Source organism: Hyperoodon ampullatus (genome assembly GCF_949752795.1).
Source record: "Hyperoodon ampullatus genome assembly, chromosome: 1".
Lineage (NCBI taxonomy): Eukaryota > Metazoa > Chordata > Mammalia > Artiodactyla > Ziphiidae > Hyperoodon > Hyperoodon ampullatus.
Window position 1 is genome coordinate 125,024,627 of NC_136914.1, and position 25,483 is coordinate 125,050,109.

General features: G+C 61.1%; 1 protein-coding gene across 1 annotated transcript; it reads left to right on the forward strand.

Annotated features, from left to right (window-relative positions):
* The first annotated feature begins 694 nt into the window (after positions 1-694).
* Positions 695-25,483, forward strand: UVSSA (UV stimulated scaffold protein A). Its single transcript, XM_079716380.1, has 13 exons — positions 695-795; positions 1,952-2,282; positions 3,380-3,500; positions 4,322-4,612; positions 5,396-5,508; positions 5,601-5,729; positions 13,607-13,724; positions 18,927-19,071; positions 19,483-19,608; positions 20,328-20,511; positions 20,940-21,051; positions 23,667-23,832; positions 24,860-25,483. The coding sequence occupies exons 1-13, from the start codon at positions 698-700 to the stop codon at positions 24,951-24,953; spliced, it is 2,028 nt and encodes a 675-aa protein (XP_079572506.1). The 5' UTR covers positions 695-697; the 3' UTR covers positions 24,954-25,483.

The window sequence follows — 25,483 nt, forward strand, 5'->3', positions numbered from 1 at the left end:
ATAAACGTTACTGTTGGCGGGCGCGACGGGAGAGGCTGCGCCCACCTTCCCGGCCCGTCGTTCCACTGATGAAGCCGAGCCCTGCAGCCAGCCAGGCGTCCTCGGTGCCCCAGGCTCAGGGCGACCCCGGCCCCTTCCTTCCTGCGCAAGTGCTGCGCGGGCGCCCCGGCCTCCTCCGTACCCGGCCTCCAGGCGGCTCCCCGCGCGCAGGTCGAGTCGCAGCAGCTCGCTCCGGGTGTAGAGGCCGCCTTGTGGCCTTTGGATGGATAGTCGTGTTGGCGAGGGAAGAGGGGCGGCGGCGGTCCTGTGGGAAAGCTAATTTAATTAAGTGCATCTTAGACTGTTCTGATCCTTGCCTTACCGCAGTGCGTGGGCAGAGGCGGAGAACAGCCGGGGCTGCAGCCTCTGCCGCGCTGGTGGGGTTGGACCGTAGACCTCCAGAGCTCACGTGCTGTTGTTGCTCTTTTCCTAATTTCCACCAAAAAGGTTTTGTTGGTCTGATTTGGAACGTCAGCTTGAATTGTTGTATTTCAGCATCGGGGGTCACCTCCCCGAGGCCAGGGAGTGAGGACCCAGCCTTGCGCCCACACCCCGATTCCCAGTGCACAGTGGAGCCCAGCAAACATTTGCTGTTGAAACCCAGAGCCCTGAAGTACTAGGTGGTCAATTCGCGTGTCTGCGTTCCAGGTTTCTACATATGGATCAGAAACTTTCAGAGTTGGTGGAAGAGCTCACAACTTCAGGAGAGCCCCAAGTGAATCCCGAGAAAATGAAGGAGCTGAAGAATATTTGCAAGTACGTCATAAGCGTTCACGTTTTAGGTGACGGCTGTCTCAGCAAGCCCGTGACAGCCCTGGGAGATTGTGGGACTCCCCCGGGGTCCACCCTCCCCTGCCTGTCCCCACGATCGACCCTCTGCCAGGAAAGAACCAGCAAAGGGACACGCCCGGGACGTCTCCCCAGGGCCCTGCAGCGCCTGGTCGTGTTCTGGGTAGCGGTCCCAGGTGGGGCTGTGTGGCATGGGGGAGAACACAGCAGGGCTGTGGTTGGTGTCTGTTTACTCTCGTGTGTGTGTGTGTGTGTGTGTGTGTGTGTGTGTGTGTGTGTCCGTGTCCTTGAGCGCACGTGTGTGACTTATGGATTAGTTACTGTTGGAACAAAGGATGGGAGGAAGGTTAGAGGTCATAGCAGGCGGGCTCTGCAGGACCTGTTTTTCAGCACCACCCCTTCTTTTCTCCCACTGCCGAGGGCCTCTCAGATGCTGGGAACGTAAGCTGAGGAGATTTACTGATCATTCTTATCCTGTGTTTACAAAACAGGAGAACTTAAGTGATTGTGTTAGTGATTTATGTTTTGATAAAAAATAGTGTCTCAGATCAGGTTTTGCCGCACACCCCAGAATCCCCCCAAACAGCAGGGTGTGTGGAGGGGCGGGGATAGCCGGGAGGAGGAGCAACGAGGGGTCAGGGTGTGTGCCGGCGGCTCCCAGAGGCCCACAGAGCTTTCTGGGGGTGCTGGGACGTGTGGTCTCCCCTTGGGGTGGGGTCTCTGCTACGCGAGTGCAGGGCCGGCAGACCTCTACCCGCGGGCCAGCCGGGTGGGGAGTCCTTCAGGCTCCGCAGGCGGTCAAGTCTGCTATGGGCACTGGGCTGTGGACGGGCGGTCAGCCGCTGAATGAATGAATGAGCCTGGCCGGGTCCCAATAAAACTGGGTACCCACGCTGAATCTCATACATCAGGAAGTGTTACTCTTTTGACTTGTCTTAACCAATAAAAGGAAAAACTGTTCTTGGCTTGTGGGCTCTGCAGAAATAGGCAGGGGCTGGGTTTGGCCCACGGGCAGTAGTTTGTCCACTTTGCTCTGGAGGAAGGGCAGAGGGCTGTGGGAGGGCCCGCGTCCCTGCCACCTGTGGGTGCGTCAGGCGCCTGCTGAGGACGGCTGTGTCCTCAGGTCTTCAGAGGAGCAGCTTGGCCACACCTACCACCTGCTGATGGCCCAGCTGAGCCAGGAGCACGCCGAGGTCCGCCTCTCCGCTTTCCAGGTCCTGGACCAGCTCTTTGCCAGGTCTCACCATTTCAGGATGCTAGTCGTTTCCAACTTCCAGGAGTTCCTGGAGCTCACACTGGGCACCGACCATGAGCGGCCCCTGCCTCCCCCCAGGGAGGTGGCACAGAAGCTGAGGCAGGCTGCCACCCGGGCCATCCGTGGCTGGAATGAGAAGTATGGCACAGCCTATAAGAAGCTGGCCCTGGGCTTCCACTTCTTAATGCACAACAAACAGGTAAGCAGGCCCCAAGCTGCACTGCCCCTCCCCGCGGGGAGACCTCCCTGGCCCCCGGGGGTACTGAAAGGGGCGGGCCTCAGGGGCTCCCAAGACAGGAGGAGCAGCTTTGGGGGAAGAGCCGCAGCTCGTCCCCACGTGTAGGTGGTGCTGAGCCTTTGGACCTGGTTTCTAGGAAAGAAGAAAAGGAGGAGGGAGATTCAGCTGCTCAGACGTAGCCCTTTTCTGTGCTGGGCTCTGCGCTTGGGCTGTCCCCCGCTTTCACTGTGAGTTGCTGCCTGGGCTGCCACAGGCTCTGGCCGGCCCGGCTGGGTGGTACCTATGAGTACCGGTAGTGCCAGCCTCTCCCACGTGCCCGTGCTCCCGGCCTGTGGCTGCTGCCTTTCCTGCCGCTCCCTAGGGGTCCACTCGAGCGTTGTTCTCAAGTCCCTCGGTCCAGCCAGCAGCCTTCCTTCCCACTAATTGGGGCGAGCTTGCTGCCTGCCTGCCTGCAGCACGCGTGGGGCTGGAAGTCTTTTACGTCTTATTTTACTAGGAGACGCCGCTGGCTGTGTTCTTCCCGGGGGTTAAGCATCGCAGCTGAGCGTGTCGCTGTGTGTGTTAAAACAGCGCATGTGAACTTGAGATCCGTAGAGCTCATGGCTGTAGCTGACGCGGCTGCGTCTTCCCTAACGCCAGTTTTTGTTTTTTTTAATTTAGTTATTTTATTTATCTTTGGTTGTGTTGGGTCTTCGTTGTTGCGCGCGGGCTTTTCTCTAGTTGCGGTGACGGGGGCTACTCTTCGTTGCGGTGCATGGGCTTCTCTTGCTGTGGAGCACGGGCTCTAGGCTTGCAGGCTTCAGTAGTTGTAGCACACGTGCTCAGTGGTTGTGGCCTCACGAGTTCTAGAGCACAGGCTCAGTAGTTGTGACGCACAGGCTTAGTTACTCTGCGGCATGTGGGATCCTCCCAGACCAGGGCTTGAACCCGTGTGCCCTGCATTGGCAGGCGGATTCTTAATCTCTGCGCCACCAGGGAAGTCCCCTTAGGGCCGTTTTTTATTCTTGTTTTACTTGGGTTCATCACGGGCAGATCTGATCTTTACCTCAATTTCTCAGGTAGATTTCCAAGATGTGGACGCTAGGACTCTGGCAGAGAGAAAGCGAGCAGATGAGAAACAGAAGCGCTTGGATAGAATCTACAAGGAGAGGTCTGAGCAGGCTGCGCGGGAGATGGAAGGTGAGCTGTGGGGACCGGGGGTGCCCCCGCGCCCACCCGCTGCACCTTCCCAGGCAGATCTCGGGTCTCCGCCCAGCTCTCTGTTCTCCCGTCCCAGGGCCTGGTCCCCGACAGGGTGGGGGGGGTGGGTGGAGGCAAGTGGGCAGGCTGGCTGGGCGGAGCTGGCTCAGGTTGAGGGCTGGGGGAGGCACTCAACGACAGACCCTAGCCTTCCCCTCTGGAGGCCGGGCAGCAGGAGGCACCCTGCAAGCCATCCACGCCTCCCCCGCGGCCCCGGCGGCCGTGCTTGAGACGTGTACCCTGCGGTGGTCTGCGCACCCCATGCGTTTGACGCTCCCCTACCCCCCAGCTGTGGTCTTGCTGGCCTTCTCCCCAGATCTCCACCATTGGCCAGCCCTTCCCGTGAAGGGCAGCCAGGGTGGGAGCACCTGGGGAGGAGCCCTGGCCTCAGGACAGCCGCAGAGCAGGGAGAGGTGGTTGGCCCCGGGGGAGATGCCGGGAGGGTGGGGGGCGGCCAGAGTGGGACGGTGGCGGTGTGCCCCCTCGGCTGGCTGCTGTCTTCCAGAAGTACTGGCCACAGAGGCTCTCGCTGGGTGTCCATAGACGCTGCCAGGCGCCGTCGCAGCATGAGTCAGGGCTGAGGGTGGTACCCGGGACATCCTGAAGGATGGCCTTGCCGCGGCCGGCTGGGTGGTCTCTGGAGCAGGGCGCCTGTCTGCCCCTGTGGAGGAAGTGGGGGGCGGGGCGGGCAGCTGGCTGCATCCCCACCCTCGACGGCGAAGTCCTGATGGGACCCAGCGAGCCCCGTCTCATCCTCCCAGAAATGTCTGGGGAGATCCGGAGCTGCCTCATGGAGCTGGAGAGCTGCTTCCGACTGCTGGTGCCCTTTGACCTTGACCCGACCCCGGGGGCTGCCTTGCCCGCCACGGCCGAGGAGGGTGGCAGGGACGAGGAGCAGCCCTGCTGCAGCAAGACTCTGGCCACCTGCGCCCGCCGCCCGGGAGCCGCGGGGGCGGAGGGGCTGCCCTCGGAGGACAGCGACCCAGAGGGGTTTGTGCGGCACCACGGCCTGGGCTCCCGCGAGTACACGCTCGAGGTGGAGTTCTCCTCAGGTACGGGCTGCGCTCACGCCCGGCCGCCTTGGCCACGGCCCCGGCGCGTCCCAGAGCTTGGGCTTCTCAAGCTGTGGGGTCGGGTGACTCAGGCTTGTGGGTCCTGTGGCCCCCGCCCCGCAGCCCTCATTGCGACACGCAGGCCCGACGGTGAGGGTGGGCCTGACGCGCCAGTGATGGGGCGCCTCTGCGGAGGGGTCGGAGGGTGGCTGGGAGAAAGAAGTCATTGAGAAACAGCTTGTCACCACGTTTGTGACGACACAGGTGGTGACAGGCTGGCCTCACGTGGCTCCTGCTTTCCAGCCACCGGTGGGGTAGGGGCACTGACCCCCGGTCCGACCCCATGTGGCCCAGGCCCCTCGGGCGGGGCTGGAGGATAGCCGGGCTGCAGGAAGAGCCCTGCAAGCCCCAAGGAACCGACGCCCTCTGGCCAGGGCCATGGAGGCAGGGGCGTGCTGGAGGTTGGGGTGCCTGGCTGAGGCTTGTAGGCGTGGCAGAGCTCAGAGGGAGGACCCTGGGGCCCAGGGGCGGGTGCGGCCTCCATCCTGCGAGTAGTGCGGGGAGGGGTGTCCCGACCGCCTGGTGCGGAGGGAGGCGTTGGGGTCAGGCTGAATCCATCGTGGCCGAGATCACAAGGCAGTGAGTCTCCTTAGGGAGTCAGGTTTGGGGTCCCGGGTGATGCGTGGCTGGGGCAGGGTGGGTGGCAGTGCAGGTGGCCCGTCTGGGGTGCCCAGTGACCTGCCCGGACGGTGGTCCCTCTGATGACCCGTGTGCTTGCTGCAGACAGCTTGAAGGTGCATGAGGACGAGGACAACCTGGTTATCATCCACGTGGTCCGGGACACGCTCAGGCTCATCCAGAACAAGTTCCTGCCGGCCGTGTGCTCCTGGGTCCAGGTGGGCCAGGCGTGTGGGCAGAGGGTGCCAGGGCGACCCCAGGGGAGGGAGGGAGGGTGCCTGGCCTGCTGAGTGATTCCCCATCCTCGCAGCTGTTCACCCGCGCAGGGTCGCATGGCGGGCACTTGGAGGGTGCTATCGACCTGAAGGCCGAGCTGGAAACTGCCCTGAGGCGATCTCAGGAGCTGGACGTCATGCCCGAGGAGGGCTGCAGGAGGGAGGTGAGTGCCGCCGGCCCGTCCACCCGTGAGGACAGCCAGGGGACCTTCCTCTGATACCAGCTCGGCCTCCTAAGCAAGCAAGCATCCCTGGGGCCCCAGCGTTGTTCCTTCTCTTCCTCTCTGGGAACCGACTTCCTGGAGCGGGAGCCCTGGACTGAGCACCAGAGGCCACAGCCAGGCCTTTGCCACACGTGGAGGGACTGGGACCGGGTCTTGGCAGAAGGGCGAGGGAGGTGGGCTGGGCAGCGGGCGGAAGGCTCTAGTTGGGGAGGGGACTCCCAGGGCCCAGGCAGGGATGTGCGGGAGGCGGCCTCGCTGAGACTAGGCTGCCGCCCGGCCCGAACACCTAGTAGGCCCCTTCCCGTGAACTCGGTAGCAACTTCCAGCCTCGGGCGTTTCTCCCGTCTGTGCACTGGAGCCGAGGGTGGCTGCAGGACACGGAAAACCAGGATATCTCTTACGTACAAAGCAGTGTCCCAGCCTAGGGCAGCCGAGTGGGGTGGATGTGGGGACTGGTGCCCGGTTTTGGGAGGGTGCTCAAGCCCCGCCATCTGCTGGGCATATGGCGCCACCTCCCAGGTGCCACGTGGTTCGGGAGCGGGGAGCTGATCTTCGATGGCTGTGTCCCCAGCAAGGCTTGTGGGGCGGGGGCAGGTGTGTGGCCCTGGTCCAGGGGCCCTGGGGACTGGGCAGGGGTAAAACCACCTGCTTCCGGACACCAGGCCCCCGTGTGGTGACCCCGAGCCTCAGAGGTGGTGGCGTCCAGGCCCCCTCCCGTGGGCTTGCACCAGGAGCTGGACCTTCGTGCCTGAAAGGGACCGAGAGAGCTGGGTCCTCTGAGGGTGTCCCAGGGGGCCGTGGGGGGGGCAGGGAGCCGCTACAGCTGGAGGGTGTGTGTGGGGGGAGGTGACAGCCACAGCTGGACGTCGTCAGCGGTCAGAGCCAAGAAGCCTCTGGTCAGAACCAACGAGAAAACAGGCAGCAGAGTGCACTGCGCCCCAGGGGCACCCAGAGCCCGAACCCCACAGGGTTGAGCCGTGGCACCTGAAGGGGGAGGGAACGGGCGGGGGCAGGTCCCTCTCTCGTTTCCTGAGGAAGCCCTGGGGTGGGGAGAGTGCTGTTCCTTGCTGAGGAAAAGGTCAAGTTTGAAGCTCCTCAGACTTAGAGGGGAGAGGGACCAGCACCCTGGGCCTTGGTGCCTCGTCCTTGCCCCCAGGGGCCCGCGGGGATGGGCCCTGCGAGAGTTTCTGAGAGTTTCCGAGCCGAGGGCCGTCGTCTGCCCTCCTCTTTGCAGGTGTGCAGCCCCCGGGGACCGGCAGAGGGCGATCTTGACCTTCTCCCGCGACACGTGGGCATGAGGCCTGGTCGTCAGCTGGGGGCCTGGCCCTGCTTCCGTGGCCGCTAGGGCTTTACTCGGTGCATAACTGAACCGGAAATAAGTTCTGTGAATTTTGACCGAGATACTTGTTTCACAATGAGAAAGGGTGCTTTCTGGGCCCGGGGGAGGAATTGGTCTGGTCTGTGCATCCTCTCAGGTCTGGGGGGGGGGCGTGTTTCTGAGCCTCAGCGGACTCCCGGCGCGGCATCAGGGTGGAAGGCTGGGCCGAGAGCAGTGAGGGGTGTGGGGATCAGGGGTTGACACCGTGTGCCCCCTTCACAGGCACGTGAGGCCGGCCTATCTTGCTCGAAGGCCGCCTTTCCCTCACTGTGTCTGGCGGGGCTGGGGCAGCTCCCCCCTTTTCCGAGCAGCAGGCGCCCTGGAGCAGCCAGGGCTTTGGGGGAGAGCCTCAAGGAGAGACCAGGCAGCACAATCTGGTCCCTCCAGGTCTGGGGCCAGCATGCACTGCCCGGGCTGGCAAGACTCGGAGCCCAGAACTGGTAGCAGAACCTTCCGGATGTCTTGACACGGCTCCCTTGAGGGCCACTAGGTGAGGCCAGCTGCTGGGAGCGAGCCCTGAGCGCCCCACTGGGTCTGGTTCCAGCTTGAACATCAACGCATCCTTGACGGTGGCCGGGCAGCCCCAAAGCCCGGGAGGCACGTGATGACATGGTCAGGTCAGAGTGCACTCTGCAGGGAGGCGGCTGAGGGCACGGGCTGGGGTGGCTGGGGTCTGTCGGGGTGGGTGCGTGGTCGGCTGTGGCAGTGGCGCTGCCTTGTCAGGCTCCTGCAGGAGTTGATTCCAAAGGCCCTGAATCCTTGGAGAGCGTGCTCGCTGGTTCACTAGCAGTGGCGGCGGGCCTGCTGATGGAGTGATTGGGGCTCGGCCGCTGAGTGGCAGCGCCCCGCTCGCTCGGGCAGCCTGCTTCCCAGAATAGACGCGGCTGCGGTATCTGCACATCTGCGCCCGCTCCATGCGGCCTAGCGGTGATTAGAATTACGGACCAGTGTTTCTCGCTCGCTCGTTTTCACATAGAATGTCCGGGGCTTAAATCCTTTGCCTGGTGTTTCCCCACTTAGCATGAGCTGAGCTGGGAGCGTGTGGTTAAATATTTGAGAATTTTAACAAATGTGGAAGAGACCGAAGCTGATGTGAAGGTCGTGCTGAAGCTTAGACGATGGCTTCGGCCTTGGAAAGCGTGGGTCGTGCAGGGGCTTCTCCTGGGCAGCCTGACTGCAGCCAGGCCAAGGGCCTTTTTTTCAGATTTCCTGTTTCAGTCTGTGTGTTGCCGTATTGTTTTCCTTTTGATGTAGACGTTCTGTCTTTAAAGAATACTTAAGCCAGCTTAAATACGTTTAACCGTTTGTTTTATAGAGTGTCTGTCCCAGTTTCTTGTGGAAGCAGGCCGGGGATAAATCTTAACTAGATCAATATGGAGCATCGTTTGGTAGATTTAGTTTCCAGTTCTGCTGCTAGAGGAGAGGTCTAATAATCCGTGGCTGCTACATCTGTTAAACTGATAAAAATCCTTTGAAAACTTTTAAATTGCCTGCTGTTTAACTATTTAGCTACGATCACCACATAACTTTGTATTGTGTAATTAACAAAATATTAATCTTCCCCCAACCAGTAAGCCAGAAAAAAATAATTCCAAGCATCAATCTGTTTAAGCTGTGGACAGTGTGGGTGTCTTCTCAGTTGTCGGGTTCCTCGCTTCCACGGCTGGAATGCCCACGCGGATGCTCTCGTCCTCACCCATTGGTGGTCTGAAGTGGCAGCCACAGGGTTTTAACTCAGACACACCCCCTCTCATTGCAAACGTGGAGATCGCTCCTCTTAACTCTGGGTGAGGTTTTCTTCCTGTTTTGGTCGCCCAGGCGGGTGCGCGGGCCGCGGCCAGGCTGCTGTCACCGCTGTGCTGTGACTGTGCTATGCGCTGGAGGCGTTTCTCTGCTGCCGGAGCTGAGTGCTGGCTTCCTGTAGGTGAAAAAGAAGGAGCAGGGAACAAGGGGAGTGAAATGTTGACCGCGTTGGGTGCCCCAGGGAAGCAGGGGAACTAAATCAGCCGGCAGTCAGGACCTTGTGTTCGGCAGGGCCAGTAAACAACCTTCCTGGTGACACGCCCTTTCCATCACCACCACCCTCTCCATCACTACCGCGCTGAAGGCTGCTGCGTGAGGGCTGGAGCCGGGGGAGGGGGCTGCACACGTTCTCGCGAGGACTGGGACCAGGAGCGTGTTAGCTGCTGGGGGGGCTGGGGTCAGCCGTCTCTCCCCGAAGCCCCTGGGCCCTCCCTGCCCTGCAGCCCAGCCTCCCCAGCACCCTCCAGGGTGGCCGCTGTCTTCCAAACACTTTTCACGTGTGGTCCCGTTAATTCCAAAATCAGCCCTATGAGGTCGATTCCGTTTTCACCGTCCTCTTACAGATGGGAAGATTGAGTCTAGGTGCAGCCGCATGGGTCTTCTCACCAAGGCCGAGGCGGCACAGCAAGCACCTCGCTCTTCTAGGAGGTCACACTGAGGGAGGAGAGCGAGCATCAGGGCTGCGTCGGGGCACCCGGGAGGAGAGTGCTGCTCATCTGGATGCAGAACAGACTCAGGCCACCTGGCCTCGGCTTGGAAATGGATGTCCAGGCGTTTGGTGGCCTCCTTGCACACCCCCGGCAGGCTGGCCAGGGTGCCGGAGCAGCTCCCAGGGCTCGGCCGCATGGGAGTGGGTGAGAAAGGGAGTCAGTCTGACTGTTGGCTCTCAGGCCCCTGTGCAGGAGGTGAGCACATGCCCCACGCCCCGTCCGCCTCCTGTTCGCGGGCCCGTGGTGGTCACCGCGCGTCCTCTGTCCTCTGAGGTGCGTCCCGGCAGTGGAGATGCGCGTGAGATATTGGCCTGGCTGGGCAATTTGCACCGCGTCCAGGGAGGGCATTAGCATATAAATAGCAGATGTGATGACGACCATCACAGCTGAGCACGTTTAATTTTTAGTTTATAAGATAGAATGGGGTTTTAAATGCGTTGCCATCAAGCTGCGGAGACAAATGCAGCTTGGAGCTCACTTGTCTGACGAGGCCTTACATCATTTTTTTTTTTAAAAAAGGGAAACAGACACACATGAAACTGAACAAAAGTGATTTCTTGGGTGAAAAGTAATGGAGATGGCGCCCCGAGTTAATTAGATCGCACAAAATTTATTTAATGGTCCAGCTGTATCTCGGGCGTGCCTTGGGCGGGCAGACCTGGGAGGTGGCTCTTCCCGTCCTTCTCAAGTAATTAGCAACCTGCTGCCCTACTTCTGTAAACAGATTACGTTGTATATCTTAGCTGTTTTTATTGCTTGTTTAATTATGATCGGGGAGCCTCATTTTTCTAAATCCTTTTAACTGTGGGCGAGAATCAATTTGTGTGAAACCAGAGGAAAGCCCAGGGCATCCTCCACACCTCCCTGCGGCCTTGGGAGGGTTCAATTTGGGGCCTGGCCCTCACCCAGACGGTTGACCGCAGGGCTCAGACCGCCTGCCCGGGCCTCCGAGGCCCTGGGACTTGACCTGTTAGGGAGGGTGGGCGCACCCCCGGGGGCGGCCTGGCATGGTCTCCTGGCCCCCAGTTGAGGGCGGGCTGCTTTCTTAAGCATGTCTGGTAGTCTTTCTTCCCGATTGGGAAGCTCAGCTCCAGCAAACTGCTCTTGAGAACCAGTGGTGAGTCTGGCCCCGTTTTGAAGGCCACCCACCCTCAACCGATTCCTCCCTAGGGCGTGACCTTCTCCTAGGATCCTCGGGCCTCTCCTCACCCCTCCTCTGCCCGTAGTGCCTCTACCAGCACCCAGTGTGGCGTCTGACCTGATCTGTGACCTTTAACCTTGAAGGGAGGTTGCCACCGCGACTGCCTGGGACCCCTGGGCTGGCCCCTCGAGCACAGGTGGATGCTTTCTCGTGGGCCTCGGTGTCCCCAGCCATGTGCTTTTCGGAGGCCTGGAGAGGACTGTCCAGCCTGCGGGCAGGGGGTTTCCTTCCTCTGAACAGGCCCTTGGCCCCAGGTGTTCCGGCCACAGGGATTGTGCCTTGGGACATCTGCACTGCTGTTCTCCCGTGCGGGTAGTGTGCCCAGAGCCGAACGCAGAAGGTCCCGCTGTGTGCTCAGGACAGCAGAGCCCAGCCCAGCCCATATGAACTAGAACTCGAGAATGGGTTCATTCAAGCTTGAGTTCAGTATCAGCAGCGAAGCCCCTGCTTCCTTCTGCAGGGCCGTGGTTTGAGGGTCACCCCAGCTGCTAAGGGGTTTAGGACGCGAGCGTGGCAGCGATGGCCAAGGTAGCTCTCGTACGAGGGCCCCGGGGCCGCTCACGGCAAAGCTGTGCCCGAGGACCTGGCCGGGGGCCCTAAGGAGGCAGCTCTTGAGGGCCAGACGGTCTTCCTGGGTGCCATACAGCCTCATGGCCTCGTCAGTGAGAATTTAAGAACAGGGGGAGCCAGAGCTTAGTGTTTAATCATGGGGATAAACAACTTTAGTTGGGGAGAAAGAAGGTATAATTTCTAATAGTTAGCTAAGCAGCTAATTATTTTTTAGGAAATGAAAATTTAATAAAAGTCTCAGGTGAAATTCAAGGGTGTGAGCAATAAGCATAATATTTTATGAAAATGAGCCCCATATTTAAAGTCTGGCACTATGTGTTATGCATTGTAGCACCCGGTCCCCATCTACCTTTTAGAAAATTAAAACACATAAATTCTGTTTAGTGTTTGATACGCACTGCACTAGCCGGGACCGTAATGCCCTAAAACCTTGGGCTGCTTTCCACCTTTCATAAATTCCTGGGTAGATTCTATACAAAAATAATTTTCAGGTCCGCAGCTCATTGTTATTCAAACGTGATTGATCGTCGTCATTTGCTCAGCTCTGGAGTTAAGTGCCCCTGTCATTTCCAAAGAGTATAATTGGGACGTTTCACAGGTCAGCGGCGGAGACAGGCTTCCCTTTTGATCAGTGTTAGACCGATAACAAAAATTACAGTTTCCAATGATTAATGTCTCCGTGCTTCCCAGAAGGACGCCGCGGGGTGTGCCCAAGCTCAGTGCATTTGCATCTGATTAGGCCTCGCGGGCAGCTCCTCCGTGGATTTCGGGTCCGCAGGGCGTGGGGCTTCCCGGGCCTGGTAGTGCCAAGGGCAGCTGCGGCCTGGCTGGCCTCCTGCCCTGGGGGTCGGCGGGCTGGGCCCTCCGTCCTTCTTCCGATGTGCCTGTGTGCCCCTGAGGCGTTGCTGTCGAGATGGGCTCTGGAGGGGAGGGCAAGTCTGATGAATACAACCATTGGTTGCTATCACCCCGGCAGCGGGCTACCTCTCTGGACGTTTCCTTCGGGTAGGCCTGGGGGCAGCAGCCCCTCCTGGCCTGAGAGGCTGGAAGCAGGCAGCGCCCCGCGAGTGTTTCAGGATGGCGCTGGCAGCGGGGCCGGGCTTCTGGGTGCCTTCCTGCCATGACCCTCTCAGGAAGGACAGGCCCCCACGCCCTGTCCTGGAGTGCAGGGGGGTCGTTGAGGATGGGTGAGGGAGAAGGGGAGCAGGAGGCTGCTCTGGCCTTGGAGGGGCTGTGCTTCCGGGTCTGAGCAGCATGGGCTGCCAACATGTCATTCATGCTGCACGTGGCCCCAGCACATTGGCACCTGTGCGAGGCCGTCGGTCGTCCTGCTTTTTGGAGGGCCCTCTGGTCCCCACGAGGTGAGCCCTCTGTGCTCAGTGTCCCTGCCGCTCCTACCCAGCCGGGCACTGCCCAGGAGGGGGTGGGGGCAGAGGCGGAGGGGACGGGTCTTGAAAAGAATGCCCTGGGTGGTTCTTGGGTCCCTGGGCAGAGCAGGCGGGGAGGTTGGCCTTGTCCAGAGGAAGCTTCCTCTTCGGTGGTTTTTTTTTTTTTTGCAGTATGTGGGCCTCTCACTGCTGTGGCCTCTCCCCTTGCGGAGCACAGGCTCCGGACGCTCAGGCTCAGTGGCCATTGCTCACGGGCCTAGCCGCTCCCCGGCATGTGGGATCTTCCCGGACCGGGGCACGAACCCGTGTCCCCTGCATCGGCAGGCAGACGCTCAACCAGTGCGCCACCAGGGAAACCCTGGTGGTTTTTTAACAAGCCATCTTGAGGGTAGAGTATTCCAGAAGTGCTGTGGTCACACTGGCACCACTGGACGCCCAGGTGGGGAGCCAGCCCGGGGCAGGATGAGGTGCTTTGGCCTGGCTGGAGCTGGATGGAGGGCCGTCATCCAGGCCCTGGCTGTGCGGGTGAGACCTGCCGCTCGTGGGGGCTCTGTGGGCTGAAGCAGTGCCCATCCGTGCATCTCAGAGGGCCGGCCGGTGGAGGAGCACATGCGGCTCGTGTAGTTTAGGGACAGGAGCGGACCTCAAACACGGCCATCACGGTCAACAGTAAACCCTGATTTGGAGAAAGTCCACAGAAGCAGGACTGGGGTTGTCCGGGTCTCTGCCTGTGGTGTCCACTCACAGGTCTGGGGGTGTGTCCACAGGCGGCAGCCCCGGGGGACAGGGACGAGGACGAGGATGAGGACGACGAGGACTTTGTGGAGGTCCCGGAGAAGGAAGGGTATGAGGCCTGCATCCCTGAGCACCTGCATCCTGAGTATGGTGAGTGGCCAGGTTGGGGCCGGGAGGAGGTCCCGCTCAGGACGCTGCCCTTCAGGGCAGACCTCACGTCCGGCCTGGGGCCCGCCAAGCAGGGAGCTGGCCATGGTAGGCACCCCGAGTCTGTGCCACCTGGTCCTGAGGTTCACTGGACCCCACCCGTCGACCCCACGGAGCCACTTTCATTGAAAACCATGTGACTCTCATTTCCTGATCGGGGCGCTCACTGGCCTGGGCCCCTCCCTGAGGCCCGGCCTGGGTTCCCGCGGTCCACTTGGTGGGCAGGCCCTGCTGCCAGTTCCTGTGGGTGCGGCCAGGCTGTCCACACACGGAGGCCTCCGACCCACCCCCACAGGCCCATGCTGACCCCCCCCCCCGCATCTTCAGGCCCCACCACGGTGAGGGGCAGCCCTGCTTGGGGTCACGAAAGTCTCAGCCGTCGGGAGTGAGTCCAGGGTTGGAAGGGCACCCTCAGAGCAGAGAGCACCTCCTGGGCTTGGGGGAGGGTGTTGGGGGCACGCGGTGTGGTTCCCACGGCGGTAGGGCCCTTTGGGCTGGGAGGGAGTCAGGGGGGACGCCACTGCCTCGGTGGGTGGGGGGGCAACCACCCCACATTCTCTGGGCTCCCTTGCTGCCCAGTCTCCGTTTCTCAGGGGCGTCACGGGTCAGGCGGTGTCCTCCTTCCCGTTGATGGAGTCGCAGCCTGATGTCTGGCCCAGGAGCAATGACACACCTTGAGAAGGCGTGCTACCCCCGACCTGTCTTTCCCTTGTAGCATTCTTTTCTTTTCCAGAAAATTTCCAAAAGCCTCGTCTGCACAGGAGGCATCTCTTTTCCAGAGGAAGCTAATAAAACCAAGATTGCATGCGGGGTTGTGGCGAAGTGGACAAATTGATTTGAGTCGGAGTGTGTGAGATGAGATGTGAATTTGTTAGTTTAGACGCTCAGGCAGTTGGAGTGTGAGGACATGACCCGTTAGGTGTGTCACACCAAGTTACCACACCAGCTTCACAGCTCTCCAGTGTTTGGGTCCTGCCGTCTGCGCCACGTGACCCTCCCTGGGTGCCTGAGGGTGCACCCTCCGCCCGCCTCCTGCCCTCCTGGCCCCCGCCCCGCCCTTGGTCCCGGCTGCGCTGACCGCACCGACCACGCCATCCCAGCAGTGGGGCTCCTCTGACCACTGGGCTACTCCCTGTGCCCTCTGTTCTGCCTCGTCCTCCAGGTGCCTGGCCCACCCCCCGCGAGGCCTCGTCCCACACCAGTGAGGCTGCCACGGGTGCTGAAGGCCCTGGGGTGCCATGACTGCCCTCCCAGGTCTCCCCTGGCTACCCCGCCTCGAGGGAGCTCCAGCCCCGCCAGGAGGCTCCCAGGTCTCCAGGCACCACTGTGGGTGACCACCTCCAGGTGTCACCGACCCGACGTTTGTCTTCCCAGCGGGGCCCCAGGTGTGACAGAGCGGAGCTGAGCCGTCCCCTGGTGGTTTGTGGGCCAGGCAGCCTGGAGCCCTTGCACGACAGGACCTGCTGAACTCTGGGTCTGTCCTGCGGCAGTGGGGGGCTGGGTGCCGTCCCCTCGTTCCCTGGAGGGGTCTGGGGCCTGGTCTGGAGCACAGAGTTTGGGGCCATGGGGCCCCTGCAGGAAGTGCTGGGCACGCCAGTTCATAACTGTAGTTGATAGTTCATCACTGGTTTTTCAGTTAAACTCAGGTGACTCTGCAGTAGATTCGGCCTAAATCCACAGCTGAGGAGACGGGTGCCCATTTTCTTTCTCATTTCTTTCTCTGAATTTTCACTGAGGGGCTTTTATCTTCCCGTTAATCCTATGATTTCTGTCAGGACGTAATCTCTTTCTCAAATTTACATTTTAATTACAAGGCCAGCTGAACTAGGTAAAATCAATAGTGTCAGGCTCGCAGCCGAACTCCACGCGGAGCCCCCACCCCTCCATTTCCTGCCATCGATCCTGCCCGCCCCATCTGCTTTAGCGCTGCAGGCACGGAGGTGCCACTTGGTCAGTTTAAACCAGCCCAGGGGGTTTGGGCATTCTCATGACTCTTCCTCAGAGCCGCCGAGGGAGCACATTTGAGCTGAGATCTGTGTTTGAGGCAGACGCCCCTGCGCGGGTGGGTGGGGCTGGCGGGGTTCGCCGTGACCTGCGACCTCTGGTCTCCCCGGACTCAGTGTTCTCCCCGAAAGCACAGCACCCGGGGCCGGGGGACACGTCTGCTTTTCGGACTTTTACCTTGAAAGTATGTCAGGGAGATTGATTTTCTACAGCAGTGTGAGAACGGTAGTGTTTTTTTAGTGCTGTGAGTGTTTACCCTGCTTCAACATGCTCACCCATCTTTTTAATGGTTTAAAACAACAAATCGATGAAAAATATATTTCATTCTTGTAACTCTTAGGAATTCTCGTATCAATCTTTGGGTTGCGATTGTAGCCACCTACATGAGTGCCACAGCGGCCACTTATCAGTCCCACCTCCCCGTGTGTGCGCATGCCCGTGTCGGGGTCTGCACCAGTTGGTAACGCTGCATTGTCGGCATCCCGAGTGGGGGTATCTGGAAGGCTTTGTGAATGGACCCGGGATGTGTTGGTGACGGGGCCGGGTCCCCACTGGCCTTCCGAGAGCACCCAGGTCTCAGAGCTCAGGGTGCTGCCGGGTGACCAAGGTGGACCCTGCCACGCCAAGTGGCTCTGCCCCATGTCCTCCACTCTCAGCCACGGGCACCTGAGAAGCAGGGGTGGACCCTGTACTCTGAGGGCCGTGCACAAACTTGGAGGGCGTCTGGAGCAGGCAGGGCAGGCGTTTTTCGTGAAGGGCCTGGGGTAAACGTTTTCGGATTTGTGGGCAGTATGCGGCCTCTGTCGCAGCTACTCACCTGCTATCGTCTACAAAAGCACCAGACAGGATGCCAGCTGTGCCCGCGGGGAGGCCACGTGCAGACACCGGGAGGACTTGGCTGCGAGGTCTGCCCGCTCTGCTGCAGAGAGCCCGGAGCTGATGGTGGCCTGAGCCAGCCTTCCCAACCCGTCCTTTTCGCCTTTCTCCCCTCCCACCCCCTCCCACTTCCCCTTCCTCCCCCAGGAAGCACTTCCCCTGGCGTCCAGCTCTCAGTGCTGTGTCATTTGCTTTCTGGTTTCTCTCTCTAAGCGGGGGATGTTCTCGAGTCTGTGCACGTGGATGGAGGGATGGAGACGCCATCAGGAAGGCCAGGCTCATGGCGTCGCGGGCAGCGCTTCGTGTCAATGTTGGTGCTGCTCTGCTCCCGTGGCGGGCGGCTCTTTGGCCCCTGGAGCTGCCTGCCTGGCTCTCTTGTCAGTTTTCCATGTGTCCTGGGAAGGACTTCTCAGACGTGAGGCCCCAGGGTCTGTCATAGAAGCCACGACCTCCCTCACTGACCCTTCGTCCAACCCCCACCGGCCAGGGTCCGGCCGGAACTCCCAGGGCGCTCATGAGGCAGAGCCATTCACGTCCGTTAACACCTTCACACACTCTTCTTACGCAGCTTTTTGATGTAGAACCCAGTTTTTTTTGTGGTGACATCGGCTCAGCTTCCTTCTAGTTCCCATTGGCACAGCGAGTGTCTTTTCATCCTTTTATTTTCTTTTAGTTTTAGTCTCTGTTAACCTTTTGTTTTAAGTGGTTCTCGCCAAAGTGGTAAATTGCTGATTGTTTTTAATTTCATCAGTGTGTCTTTTCGTTGACTTGAATCCATTGAGTTACTACTGTGTTCTCAGCTGGGGTTGCCAGTTTGCTGCACATCTCTTTGCCAGCCTTCCTCTTTAGTTTGCTGTTGTTGCTACTGTTTTGTTTTTTTCTTTTCCTACCTTTTATTTGCTGGGTAAACTTTTTTTCTGCTGGTTTTGAAAGTGTTCATCCAGTATAAATAAAACGATACGAGTATTTTCGCTTCTGATGGTGACGCCTGCTCGGGAGAGTTGCACTCACACTTCCCCTCACCATGCACCTCCCAGCACGTCCCTGTCCCCACGTCCTGCACAAGATGGGGGACATGCTGTCTCCCGCTCGCTCAGGCCCCCCAATCCGGCACATTGGGTTGTCCAAGTACCAACTTACTTCTGACAGTTGCGGGTACTCGGGTTTCGGGGGAGGTGGGAGTGAATCTTACCAAGTCATTTCTTGGCCTTTTCTCTCCATGTCCCGCAAACCCTCCTGAACCTCCAGGTGGGGCTGTGTCCTTGACCTGCATGTTGAAACCTAGCGTAGCTGGGTATAAAATTCTGAGTTTGACTGTTGTTTCCGAGACCTTACACTCACTGTTGTTTTAAAGACACTGGTGCCTGTGGGAGGCTTGTGGCTTCCGAAGGAAAGCTGCTCAGACCTTTCTGTTCATCTCTCGCGTTCCTAAACGTCCTTGTAAGAGCCTTGCACGTTCTTCCTTTTGTCTCCTTCCTGATACTCAGTGAGCCCCTCGGTCTTGCTCTGATTCCAGGAAGATTGGGCTCTTTATTTCATCCACTCCAGTTATCTTTTCTCTTTCCGGGGTCCAGTAATGTGGAAGCTGATGCCTATGTGAATGCCCTTCACATCTCTGACCAGAGAGAGCTGCCCATGGGTGTGCAGCCACCCTCCTATCCTTCAGCACGGCCTGGACTCGTCCTCTCCTCCGCTTGCCCGCTGTCTTCGTCTTCCTGGCTCCCTCTTTGTGGGGCCCTGGTGGGTCTCCAGCTCCTCTTTCTTTCTCACTTTCCAAATATTTTGTTTCTTGTTCACCTCTTTCTTGGCAGTGGTTCCCTGTCTGGAGGAGAGTTTGGGGAGGGAGGCGCTGCCCTCGCTCTCGGGATGGAGTGCCTCTGAGGTCCTAACCCACACCCTGCCCCGTGCCTCCTGGGCAGCCCTTGGCCCAGGTGCCCAACTGGGAGGGGCTGGCAGGGGTCAGGGACAGCCCGGGAATCGGCACAGGTGGGCCAGTGGGGCCCAGTAGTGTCAGAGAAGCTGCCCTCCCCCTGCCTTGGGGACCTGGGCACGGACCCTGGCCTGCAGAGGTGGCCTGGTGGCCTTGCCAGTGAGATGCTGGCATTGGGGCCTCATCTGGCTGGCGGGGCAGGTGCTGTGCTGATGGAGGGTTCGGCGCCCTCACACATGCTGTGCCGTCACTGTAGGATGGGGACACGGCTCCCTCCAGGGGTCTGTCCGGGTTCATGGGGATGGTGGTCAAGAGCAGATATGTCTCTGTCACAGGGCTGGAGAAAGACCCGGCCACGCTGGCCTCGCAGGCGAGGAAGAGGACGGGGAGCAGCGAGGAGGCCTGCGACCCCACCTCTGCGGCCGCCCAGCTGCATTGGCTCCAGCGCCACTTGCCCCCAGCCTCGCTCCCGAGCCCCAGGTGATGCCCAGACACCTGCCCCTGCCCAGGCAGCCCCGTGTGTGCACCCCTGGCCGGGCAAGCACCTGCCAACATCTGTACTGGGGTGGGGGCTGCAGGGGCCGGGGGTCCTCAGCACTGGTGTGTAGGCCAGGCCATGGGGGCGGGCCAAGGCTCGGGGGTTCAAGGGGGCAGGCGTCAGGACACCCCTGGGCCCAGCGTGAGGACCGCAAATCTGAGGCCAGCTCCCCGTGTGGTCTTGGGATGGCCAGCTTTTTCATAGGGCTTCGGTGGCTGCCCTGGGTTCCAGGCCCATGGTGGCAATGGTCGCAGCCCAGGTGTGTGACCAGGAGCCCCGGGGCATGTGGAGAGGCAGGTGGCCGAGGCTGGCTCCCGGCAGCACATCACTGAATCCTTCTCTGCTGTCTCCAGGGTGCCGCTGGGTCCAGAGGAGGCTGAGAAGCTGGCAGCAGAGCGGGCCCGGGCGCCTGTCGTGCCCTTCGGGGTGGACTTGTGCTACTGGGGCCGAGAGGAGCCGATGGCCGGGAAGATCCTCAAGTGAGTGCGGGCGGCCCATGGGTCCTGTGGGCCAACCAGCCTGCCCCCGGCCTGGGCGCAGGGGACACAGCCAACGCAGGGCCCAGCTCTGCCGCGCAGACCCTCACACGTCCCACTGAGCGCAGCTCTCGGGCTCTCATAGGCATGGTGTCCGGGGTCGTACAGCCCTGCCCAGAGGCCTGTGGACCTTCTTTGAACCTCCTTGTTACTCCCTGGGGGGATGTCCCCTGTTGTCCGCCCTGATGGTTGGCCATCATGACAGACGGCATGAAGGCTTGTCTGCCTAGGACTGGGGTCTGGCCCAGCCCAGCCCACTGCTCCAGGCTCTCTGCCCAGGCCCTCGTCACGACCACCCTCTGGTCCTCTGACTCGGATCTCTGTGGGCCCGGCCTGGGGCTCCGCAGAGAGTTTCTGGGAAGCCGCCACCCCCGTTGCGCTGGACACTTTCTCTCCAGAGTGGACACGGGGGTGGGGGTGGGCGGATCTGTCCTCTGTTAACCTCCGTCAGGGAGCCCCTGCCCCGAGTCCAGGCCAGGCTAGGGCGGCAGGCCACCGGGGTGGGGTGCCTGCTGGTGCCCCCGCCATGCTATGTGTCTCTGCTTGTCCTGGATGGGCTCACAGGCCCAGGGGTGGCCCCTGCTCAGCCGCCCAGGCCAGCCTTGCTGCGGGTGCTGCGGTGGCCACCCCATGACGGTGCTGAGCATCCAGTCCATGTGCAGGTCCGACTCGGAGCACCGCTTCTGGAAGCCCCGCGAGGTGGACGCGGAAGTAGAGAGCGCCGCTGTCTCTGAGTCTCTCCGGAGCCGCCAAATCACCTTTGCGGGGCGATTCGAGCCTGTGCAGCACCGGTGCCGTGCCCCCCGGCCTGACGGCCGGCTCTGCGAGCGCCAAGACCGCCTGAAGGTGAGGAGGGTGGGGGGCTGGGCAGTGGGGTGGCCACCTCGGCCAGGCCAGGATGGGGCCGGAGGGGGCGCTGAGCTCCAGGCTGCTGGTGCCAGGACCTTCCCCTGGGTGGGTGGTCTGACATGCAGGCACAGGGCTGGGTTGCTCTGTCCTGGCCCCTGCGTCCCCACCCACGTATGTCTCCTGAGCTCACTCTGTGCTGGGCTGGGGGTCCACGGAGGCGGCACTGTGCGCCAAGCAGGGCTTTGGCCAGACTGACACCAGATCTCCCTCCGCTGCCTGGCTCTGTCGCGGCTGTGCCGGAGGGCCCCTCCTTTGAGGGGTGTGTGAGCAGAGAGTGGTGTGGGCTGGCCGTCCCCGAGAGCCGTGAAGGTAGGGATGGCCGGTGGCCCGCTCCCGCCTCAGAATTGCTCTGTTCTCTGCCTCAGTGCCCTTTCCATGGGAAGATCATCCCAAGAGATGACACGGGACGGCCCCTCCATCCGGAGGACAGGGTCCGCGAGCAGAAGCAGCAGCTGCAGAGGGTGGCGGGGCGCCCAGGTAGGTCCGGGGGACAGGGTAGGGGCAGCCATGGCGTGGGGAGCACCCTGGACCCCGGCAGCCTACAGGGTGGCCCGTGGTTTCCACATGTGGTCGCCTGCCACCTCCCACTCAGTCATAACTCACAAGCGTGGCCGGGACACACTGTCCTCGGGGCTAGCAGGATCCTGAGCACCAGCCTGACCACATTTTCACACGGCTCCTGATGGGCGACGTGGATACACACTCACGGCCAGAAATCACCTTATCCTCATTTGTTTGGGTTCTGGGTTCTTAAACCTGTTTTTAAGCAAATGGAAAAACCGGGGCATGAAAAGTTAACTTGGCTGAGCCCCGAGCTGCCTCCAGGACGCCAGCTGCCCCCCTCCGTCACCTGCTGTCTTGCAGAGCCATGCACGAGGGGCCGGGCAGGAGGGCTGCGGCGTGTGTGGTGTGCGATTTGCGTGCACGTGGACTGTGTGGGCAGAAGGTGAGGGTCCTGCCCGGTGGTCCCAGGCATCCTTGCTGAGCCTCTGAGCCTGGGGCGCTCTCTTGGGGTCCTACTCAGGGCCCCTGTTTTCCGGCCTGTAGGCCTATTTCATGCCAAACAGAGAGGGGCTTTCGTGCCAAAGCCACCGAGACGCTGTTCTCCGCCATTCAGGGAGCTCATCTCATCCTAGCACGTGAGCCGGTGCTGTGTTCTGGCACGAGCTGTGGGGTGGCGGCTGCCTGGCCCCCAGAGGGCCCTGAACAGCCGGGCAGGATGGTGACCCGCAGAAGCGGCATCCTTGACAGGGCAGCACCTGGGCATGCTTGGGGTGGGGGTGGTGGGCCCACTGGGGCCGCCCTGACCCATGTCGACGTCCTGTGGTTTGTCAGATCTGGGCTGGGGTCTGGAGGCCATCCCGCCTTGGGCCCCTTTTCTTAAAAGAAAGGCCAGGCCCACGGTGCAGAGCCCCCCGAGGCAGAAGGCGGCTGTGTCTGTAGGGGTGGTGCTAGTGTGGGTCTCAGCTGGGCCGTGTGTCCTCTTTAGCAGGGTTTTTCCCTTTGTCACGAGAGACAAATGTTAGATTTCGGCCTCACACCCAGGGTTGGCGCCTGGAGCCCTGGCGGGCGGCGGGGAGGGGCCCTGACCCATTAATCCGCGGGCGAGGCCTTCCCTGGTGGCCCACGCTCGGGAGCAAATTAAGTGCCTATTTTTGTGTCAGCCCTGAAGAGTATCAGGATCTGCAGCCCTCGGTGACTTGTTAACAACAGGTATCATGCCGGGGCCGCGGGCCAGCGCTGGCCAGTCAGATGTGAAATAGCATCTCTTTACTAACTACAGTATCGATCCCCACCTCCCTCACACGCCGGGCAATTTTCTTTTCCCTGGCGTTAACCTCGGTGACAATGCGCGCGGAGCTCCAGGGCCCGTCAGCACGCAGGACGGCCCCGTGGCCCGGCTCTTATTGATTTTTTTCAAAGGCTTTTAAATTGCTCCTTCATTTTACTGAGATGCTCATTCTATCTCTACTGGGTGCCGGCGTTTTTCCGTTGTGTTTAAACAATTGCTCCATTCACCGGGTTCCTAAACTGTGACGCCTTCTCATTACTGGGAGATAAACTGTTTGGACAGTTTTCCTTAATCTTGGATTAATCGTTCCTGTATCTGGATTGTGCCACCCCGTATTCCTTCACTTCAAAAATCAACTTGGGGAGGCCTCGCTATCTGTCTGGGCGCGTGGCTTCTCCCCCCGCTGGACGTGCCCTGCTTGCCACCCGGCCCCTCTGCTGTAGCTCCCTGTGGGGCTCTTGTTTGCATGGTGGGCGCCATCGGGGTTTGGGGTGTCCAGCCCCCTTCTGCCAGCCAGGGCCTGGGTCCGTAGGTCTGGGCACGTTGGGGGGCTGTGCTGTCACACTCCTGACCAGGGTGGCCTTCCTGAGCCAGCAGGCTAGATGGATCCTGAATCTCAGGGACCTCCACACGACCCAGCCCTGCCCCCCGATACAGCAGAAGGAGACTGAGGTGGAAGTCGCTGCCAGGGCAGTGGTGCGTGGAGTTGGGACGCTGGCCCCTGACTCCGATGCCTGTGCCCGCTGCGTTGGGACCCCTATTTAGACAGTTAACGCTTCCCGTCTTGGCAAACACGCACACTGACCTGTCTCTGTTGCAGCCGGGTCTGGTGAGACCAGGCCTTGGGGCTGGGTGACATTTGTTTCCCCGCGGAGCACCGTCTTCTGACCTGAAGGGCCTGGGCCGTGGCGGGAGGAGCAGGGCTGCCTGCGTGAACCCGACACCCTCATCGCTGGAGCCTGGAACCAAGTTATCTTTGGACCAGTAAAGAGGCCGTGGCCACCCTGCTGTGCACACCCTCTGGCCAGCAGACGGGTCCGGAGGCCGGCCACGCCTGGGTTCTGGCGGGGCACCGTCAGCCTGGAGGCCGAAGCAGCCTGCGCGTGGCACTGCCCCTGGCCGCCAGCCTCGGTTGCCTTCCTGCCTAAGGGGTCAGTGGAGGCACCCACCTTGGCCTACGGGGGCCTTGTGCCCACTCCTCGGGCAGCCGGTGGCCCTCCCTGCCCCCGTGTCAGGGAGGGCTCAGGGCTCAGGTGAGGTCGGCGCCGGGAGTTTTCTGCAGTGTCGGGTGTGTTTGCAGCTTGGCAGGACCCTGAACTCATGAGGGACGTGGAGGCAGCCACTGGGGTGGATCTTGGCTCATCCAGGCCCCGTGGGAAGGGCAGGCGGCGGCGGTCCGGCCTCACCGACCTCAAGCGGCAGGCGGACACAGCGCGTGCACGCATCGCCAAGAAGGTCTTCGCCAAGTAAGAGCTCCTCGCGGGGTCCCACCCTCCGCCCCAGGCCCGGTGTTGCTGGCAGCGAGAGTGGAGAGGCCGCCAGCCTGCGCCCCCACCCCGCCGCTCTGGCGGCCAGAGGCGCTTCTCACGGTGCTGCCAGGTGCCCTAGAAGGCACAAGGGTGTCTGTGCCCAGGCCCCATGGGCGCCGTCCACCCCGGGCAGAGGAGGCGGCGCCAGGGCCCTGCCCGAGTCAGGTGAGCAGGAGGGTGGCTTCCTGAGCACCCCCGCGGAGCCCCCACAGCTCCTCGCTGCCAGCCTGCCTTGTGTGTCTGCATCCAGGGGAGGGCTTGGCCCCTGGGCTCCGGGCACGAGGCTGGCTCCCCGTGGCTCAGCCAGGGGTGATGGTGCCATGGGTGCTGGCGCCCGGAGGAGCGGGGACCGGGGGCATCCTTCGAGGGGCCGGGAGCTGTGGCCAGAGCCTCTGTGATCTGTGAGGGAGGTCGTGCCTGACCCCTGGAGTGGTGGCCGTGTCTGGGCCTCCTCACTGCCAGGCCCCAGCGGCTTCCTCCCAGGCACAGGCGCTGCCTCATCACGGCAGCCAGGCTGTCCGCGAGACGCACGTTCCTCGCCGGACGTCGAGCTCTGTGCACAGTGGGGCAAAAGCAAGCTGGGCTGAGTGGATCCAGCGTGTCTTGACCGCCTCTGCCCACACGCTGCTTCCTGCCCGGTTGCTGGGCAGGCTGCACCCTCGTTCTGGGGTGCACCCTGGTGCTGGCAGGATTGGGGATCCTGGGAGCTGCCTTCAGGGCTCAGGGAGCGACAGGAGAGATGCCAGGACGCGGCCAAGGCCACGTTTGGGGGCAGCGCCACTCACTGTGGTGTCCAGCTCTGGACGGGGAAGCTCTGGCTATTTCCGAGCTGTATTGCCCATCCGTAGGGAGCGGACGGGCAGCCGGCCCAGGACCCATGCCTGAGCCCAGCCAGGCTGCAGTGAGCAGCCCGGAGCCCTGGCCGGTGCCTCCCTGATCACATCTCGCTGTGCTTTCCCTGCAGGGCCGCTGTGCAGAGGGTGGTCACAGCCATGAACCAGATGGACCAGAAGAAGCATGAGAAGTTTGCAAACCAGTTTAACTACGCGCTGAATTAGAGCGCCAGGCCGGGTTCACTCTGGTCGTCAGCTCCTCTTCTGCTGATGAGCTAGGATGGGAAGGCAGACCCAGGTCTGGGCTGTAACAACAGCCACAATTATATTGTGTATTTAACGTGAAGAAATGGTGCACTTTCTCCTTAAAGTGCCCCAGAGGTGTGGACTCTCCCCTGCTGCGGGGGACCACGGCCATCGCTTACGGGTCTGACTGCCCAGTAGCCCAGGGTGAACTCAGGCAGCCGTGTCCACAGGTGGGCGTCTTGTACAGCCTGTGCCCTTTGTGGTGTGATTCAGGGTCGCTCAACGTCCAGGATGAGTGCGCAGCCTCCAGCCCTGCCCCCCAGCCTTCTCCTCCTCGGAGGAAAACCCACATTTCACGTTGACACTAAGGGGAGCCAGCTGTTTGCTCTTCGCGTTTCCAGCTCACAGACATGCTGGTGGTGGTTCCACATCAGAATGCAGGGAACTACCTCACTCTTTGTTCTTCTAAAATCAACTTTATTGAGACATAACTCATGTACCGTAATGTT